The following is a 6,376-nucleotide window of genomic DNA, read 5'->3' on the forward strand; positions in this document are numbered from 1 at the left end:
GTTATTATTTATGATAGTTATGAAAGCTCAGTCTATCATCAAGGGTTTTGCAATCCTGTAATTTAGAAAAATAAGAGTGGCAAAGTGTGAAGCAAAGGCTCAGGATTATCATGTTGAGTTAGCAGTTACAGGCCACGGTATCGGTTTTGTGATAGGATTCTTTTCATACTCAGTACTCACAAGCATGTACGTTTTCTTAAAAGCATGAAGATCAAACAAATAGGTAAACTGTGCTATACTTGTCAGTCCATGGTACAAAACGCAAATATCAGGCAGTGACTTAAAAAATTACAAACTCCTACAATATCTGACCATGAGTTAAAGCAGTAGAAGCCCCTGCAGTGTGTGACAGCTGAAAATCTACAGAAACTCCCTCCAAATTAAACTACGGTGAGAAATGACTTCAGCAACCCTGCCCACTATTAACTGAAGCTCCCAGAGTTAGCAAAGTGCAGGAGCACTTCTGGGAGGAATATAAAAAAGCGGGAAGTTCCTCACTTTTCAAACTCTGTACCTGAGCAAGTGTAACGACCAACATAAATGTACACAGTGGAGGGTGCTGATTCTTCCCCAACCCTGCTAGTAGAGTGCCAAATCAGGGGGCTGGGAGAGATAAGGCTCCCACGAGACAAGGCTTGTTTTGGGGAACTTGCATCAGTAGTTTATCTAGAGCGGTGTGTGTCTTGGTCTAACCAGGGTCACTTGTAGTGCTGCTGGCCATGTCAAGCCTGCTCCTGGGGAAGGATGTGGCTGCCCAGTCTAACTGTACCAACGGGACTGGCTACCAGGTGCCCCTCCCAGATCTGTTGGATCGGGCCATCATCCTGTCTCACTACATCCACACTCTCTCTTCAGATCTCTACCAGGAATTTGTAAGTACTTCTCTTTTCTCCTCTTCTCAAAAGGAACCTTCTCAATAGTGATGGACAAAGACTACACTTTAAATATGAACACCTCACCCCGCAAATTTCAAGTCATATTAACTAATGGAGTAAAAAATGCACCAAGCAATAAAATGTGGAACACCAAGGAATGAAGCATTCAGGAAATCTATGATTGTCAAAAAGTTTGATGATTTTGCAAAAATTTTTCTGAAATCACTTTATGTTTAAAAATGTAAACATGTGACATAGCTTTTAGTGTGCTGATTTCTTGTTTTTCTGGTCAATGCCAGTCTATGGTCTTTCTTCACTGAGCATACTGCTGAGATCCAAGAAATGAGAGCAGTTCTGCTGTGAGCAAGGGTCAGGGTTTAGGAAACAACAGGTTACCACAGAGAATGTGGCCCGCTGTCTGTGAGAAAACCTATCTGTCTATCATCTGTCCATCATCTATCATCTGTCTATCATCTGTCTATCTTCTGTCTATCTATCATCTATCTATCTATCATCTATCTATCAATCTCTCCACACAATTCATTTTATACATTCATGATTTTCTTTTCATTTTGCATTTTCAACTTGACTTCAGCTGTCTTTGGAATCTTCTTAGAAATCCTTTTCAACTTTCACAACTTTTGATTATTATCAGCCTCTATAATGTACTGGTATCAATCTCAGCCTATTACTGAGAATTTCAATGATTTGTCTGTTTTATGACTTGAGTTTTTCACAATAAAATTTTGTATTTTGGATTCATGATCAATTGGTAAGATTGAGGTGTGTGGATTAAGAGGTAATTGAAAGAAAAGTATAATTTTTATATCAATTTAAGGAAAGTATATCAGTTTAGACCCTTGAGAACCTAGAGATTAAGTAGGTAAATAGAGATGCATATGTATCGTGGCCTTTGGTTCAAATACTAGGGAAAAGGGATTGCTAGCCAACACACCTTTTGTAGCTTTGGTGTTTTGCGTGCTTGTGTTCCACATGTTAACTCATAGGAAGGGTAAGGAAACAATGGCATAGCCAAGGGAAGAGGGTGGGAAGTCAGAAAACTGAGCTGAGCAACAGTGAGGTTCCCGAGGTAATGGGAAAAAGTAGGCAGAAAGGTTCCTTTCTTACTGCAGTTTCAGACTTCATGGAGCGCTCCTTTGTAATCGACTGCACAGCCTTTAAATGTGCTAGCACGAAGCGACTGGATTCGTATTTTCCTTCCCAAACCCAGCTCACTGAATTTCCCATTGTTTCCAGGAATCCCTTTACTCTCAGGACTCAGACTTCTTTGTTACGTACACGACAAAGTGCCACACAGCCTCCATCGCCACGCCAGGGGACAAGGAGCAGGCCCTGAAGATCCAGGTGAGTCCCCAGCCCAGCACTCCCAGGCCTGCTGAGGCAGTGACTGGCTTTGTGTCCTGTGGGCTCTGAGAGCTCTGTGGTCAGTGGGGACAGTGGTCTCACTGCAGAGAAAAGTGGAGGGAGAGTGAGCTGCCAAGAACACTCACAGGGTGCCTGGAAATGTTAGGGAAAACCAAGGGCTGGATGGGAGTTGTGCAAGATCTATAAATTACAAATGCAGATGACAATATTTTAACCAACACCCCACACCTAGGATTTTATGTAGCAAATGCAGTGCAGTTTATCTTAGTACAGGTGAGTGTGAGTCCTGCATTTGTGGTGTTTACATCACGATGCCTCTCAGACCTGTGCTGTCTCTCCTGGACTCCCAGCACCCTCCTCCTCTTCCTGCTTCCACTTCTCTGATGCTGACTTCCTTCCTCACTCTGCACTCGCTCCCCTCCCCCTCCATGTCCCAACTGAAAGTCCCCCTGCTGTGCGTGTCCTGCGGAAATTATGTCACGGCTCCAGAGGTGCAGCTCTGGTCTCTGCTCTGATGACAAAAAAGTGAGCCCATCAAACCTCAATAATTTATCCATGCCCTAAAGTTTTCTTGTTATAATCTGTCTCTTGATTTTCTGCCATAAACACAGTGTTAAGGTGATTATAAATGAAAACATGGAATTGCAGAGGGAAAATAAAATTGAATTTTATCCATAACAAATCTTATTAGAGTAGTATTTATTTTAATATTCCAGTTGTGTGTGTTTGTTTGTTTGACTGTAGCAATGTTAGGCCAATGGCTTAAATTGTAACTTTTGAGAACATCTGTGATCTACAGAAAGATTTTACACACACAGAGGAACATCAAAGCAATATGTAAGGTCAGGCTCTCTGAGCAGAGGTTGCATGTAACTAACCTGGCTGTGTCTCGCCCATGTCCCTGGTTACTCCAATCTGACTGCCCAGCCGAAGGACTTCATTGTTCTGGCGATCCGCTTGCTGCGCTCCTGGGACGACCCCCTGAGCCACCTCATGACTGAAGCAGTTCATCTGCCACATGTCACCCTGAGTCTCATTGAGAAAGCCGAGGCTATACAGGAGAACGTGCAACTCCTTACAGAAGGCCTGAAGTGGATTGCGAGACGGGTAGGCAGCCTCCTGATGGTCCCTTGGTTTTCACTTTCCGGGGTCTCCTCTGCTTTAGGAAATACAGTGACATCCCCTGCTTTGGAGGAATCACATTTAGGCCGAATGTTGCACCTTCCAGTCTGCTATGCAACAAAGCAGGAGCCGTAGCCAACAGTGCAGATTCTAGTGTCAATGAGTCTCAGGATTCAGGGTGCTGACAGTGCCCCCTTCCCTGCTCAGTCCATGGAGCCACCAGAACTGGTCCTTCATTGGATGGGAGTCAAACCATTTCCATGGAGGGAAAATCAGAGAAGAGCACCTGCAAGAGGACTGTGTTCCTCACAGTACTTTAGGACTCACACACTGAAATTCTGCTCAGAGTCCTTCTGTTTTCTCCTCACATCCAAGTGTGCTAAGTCCTCGATTTGCGAGAAAAATTCCTTCTGTTCATGATCCAAAGCACTTGTATCTGAGCAGTGAGAGAAGACTCATTTCTGATCACGTGATGTTTGGCCATGCACTGTTCATATTGCAATCCATTGCTGGTTTATAAAGTTAAGTGCTTGTCTTCTGGAACGCTTGCAAACCAAGTTCCTCACATTCCAAGGTTTTACTGTATTTTTGGGGAAAGGAAAATATCAGTATCAGATTGGACGGTACCTCCAATCTGCTGAACCCCAAAGAGACTGAGGAGACCAGAAGCATTAATACTGAAAACTGCTAAGGTGACCCTTCTGTGGAATACTCTTCATTTTATAATTTATAGAGTGTCATCCTAAGTTATTTTGTTGTTTGTAAGTTGCCTACTGTTGCATTAAATCACCCTGGACAATTTGTCATACCTTGAGTGAATTACTATTTTCAATATACATATCCATTCAAATAAGACCATTTCAACCACAGTACAGTAACAGGTAAGCAGCTTCTGAAGTTCTCAGAAATAAAGAATCATTAAAATTTTTGATTACAGAAATGACAACATAAGCAGTGATATATTTCACTTTTTATGTCCTGAGTACTTGTTAATATGTACCATTTTTGCCATTGTCACAAAAGTAGATTATCTACAATGCATACGCGTACTATAATACAAAGAACATATTAACTGAGGTAGAAAATGGACACCTTAATTTTCAACTTATTTTCTTCATAACTGAGAATCAAATTCTAGTGGTCACTAACTTATTCTACAGTGCTTCATCCTCTGTTCATTCTTCCTACCAATTATTCATTTGCTACTGTTTGCATCTGCATGCATTTTGCAGTAAATTTTGTTTTAGAAAACACACAAGGAAAGTAAAAAAAGAAACAAAATCAAAACAGAAATTAAGGTAACCAATACACACACCCATGTGGACACTTTACATTGCAATAAAAAGTATTCTTACTCTGTAGGATGAAGTTGAGCAGATCAGGTCTACGGTTACCCCAGATTTGTTCATACCAGTTCTGGACATCACCTGACATTTTTAGGGACTCAGGATGGGTCCCAGGTCTCTGAGATGAGGACAGGGGGACCTACTGTTTCTGCCTTGCGCTGCAGCACTTTTCAGAATCACCATCCCAACCCTGCTCACACAGTGTGGCTCTAAACAAGCAGGCCTGCTGCCTGCATCTCCTTCCCACAGGTGTGATTTCCTGCAACTCTACCCCTGGGCTACTCAAGGGAAGCAGCTTCTCCTCATGGAAACCTGGAAGGTGGCATTCTGGGTGGAGGGAGACTCATAACTCCTTAGTCCAGATTTGAGCACCTGTACCTTAAAGCACCAAGTGCAGTGCTCATCATCTCTAAGTTATTGTCTGGAGCCACCATATGAAGAATGGATCCAGTTACAAGCCCCCCAAAATCAATAGTGAACTATCAAGAGAAAAAAATACAAAGTGGTCATCTGGGACAAATTTTAGGAAATGTTAAAGTCCCTTAAGTGACAGAATGGAAGCTGTCCTTTGCATTGTCTCTAGGTGGAATGCATGTGTGTATTCAAGTAGCAACTTTCTGGGTGTCAAGTCCCACTCTGGCAGGGGCACATTTCACCTGCGATCATGTGCGTGTCAGGAAAATAGCTCAAGTGTTCTGCATCCAGCTTCGGGATGACTAGTAGTTTTACTATACCCTGTGTGAGATACATGAAAACCCTTGCCTTTGGCAAAAATATTTACATTTCATCTCTTCTCAAATCCTTATTGAAAATTAATGGACTCAAAGATAAGAAGTCCTGTTAATATGAGTAATAAGTGACTGTCTCTTTGGCGTCTAGGTTGCTCCTCAAATCAGAGACTACGGGGACTCTGCTGTCTGGACCCAGCTTCCCTCCCTGCAGTCAGCTGACGGAAAAGAGCGCCTGAACACTTTTCATCACCTGTGCCGCTGCCTGCGCAGGGACACACATAAGGCTCAGAGTTTCCTAAGGATCCTGAAGACCCAAGTTGCCTATCATGGCCACTGCTAAGCTCATGTCCATTCCTGCTGTTCTGAGATGGCTCCTAGCTGTCAATGCCTTGGGAAGCTTCTTTTAGTTTTATGGAATTTCATGCATGCTTGGGTGTAACGGTGTAAGGTTTCTCTCTCAAAAAATAAAAACAGTATTTAGCATTGCCAAAATATTAGAAGTCAATGTGTCAAAATTTCTTGCCTTAAGCTAACAGAAATAATTATCATCACCATTGAGAAGTTGCTATTGACATTTCTCAGAAATAACAAAACTAGCATCTTAAACAAGAAATTAACAAGTCCCTTTAGATTCTTGGTGTATGAATGTCAGTGAAGTTATGAGAAACAAAGAGTGAAATTTCTATCAATCATTATGGTCATAATGTACGGTAAAATGAATGCTCAGTTTATGAACACCAGCCATGTTCTAACATTAACGAAATTTTGATTCATGGTACAAGTTCTATTGTAAATGTCACGTCCCTGCATAGCATGAGACATAAGGAACTGTCTAGCACCTGTTACAATGCAAACATGGCATGGCTTTAGACTTAGCAACAGCTGCCTTCAAACATGTTTCACTGCATTCCTATCC

The 6,376-nt window shown here is 42.2% G+C and overlaps 1 protein-coding gene across 1 annotated transcript; it reads left to right on the plus strand.

Moving 5' to 3' along the window:
- The first annotated feature begins 719 nt into the window (after positions 1 to 719).
- Positions 720 to 5,800, plus strand: LOC147826133 (prolactin-like). Its single transcript, XM_087182548.1, has 4 exons — positions 720 to 872; positions 2,151 to 2,240; positions 3,189 to 3,368; positions 5,609 to 5,800. The coding sequence occupies exons 1-4, from the start codon at positions 720 to 722 to the stop codon at positions 5,798 to 5,800; spliced, it is 615 nt and encodes a 204-aa protein (XP_087038674.1).
- Positions 5,801 to 6,376: the final 576 nt, after the last annotated feature.

Source organism: Heterocephalus glaber, unplaced genomic scaffold (genome assembly GCF_053883595.1).
Source record: "Heterocephalus glaber isolate CG9 unplaced genomic scaffold, H.glaber_assembly_v1.0 deba00001472, whole genome shotgun sequence".
In the NCBI taxonomy this organism is placed as follows: Eukaryota; Metazoa; Chordata; class Mammalia; order Rodentia; family Bathyergidae; genus Heterocephalus; species Heterocephalus glaber.

Coding starts and splice junctions, on each gene's coding strand:
- LOC147826133 (XM_087182548.1), top strand. CDS start 720: ATGTCAAGCCTGCTCCTGGGGAAGGATGTGGCTGCCCAGTCTAACTGT. Junction 2,241..3,188: donor AGCAGGCCCTGAAGATCCAG/GTGAGTCCCCAG, acceptor CTGACTGCCCAG/CCGAAGGACTTCATTGTTCT. Junction 3,369..5,608: donor TGAAGTGGATTGCGAGACGG/GTAGGCAGCCTC, acceptor TTTGGCGTCTAG/GTTGCTCCTCAAATCAGAGA.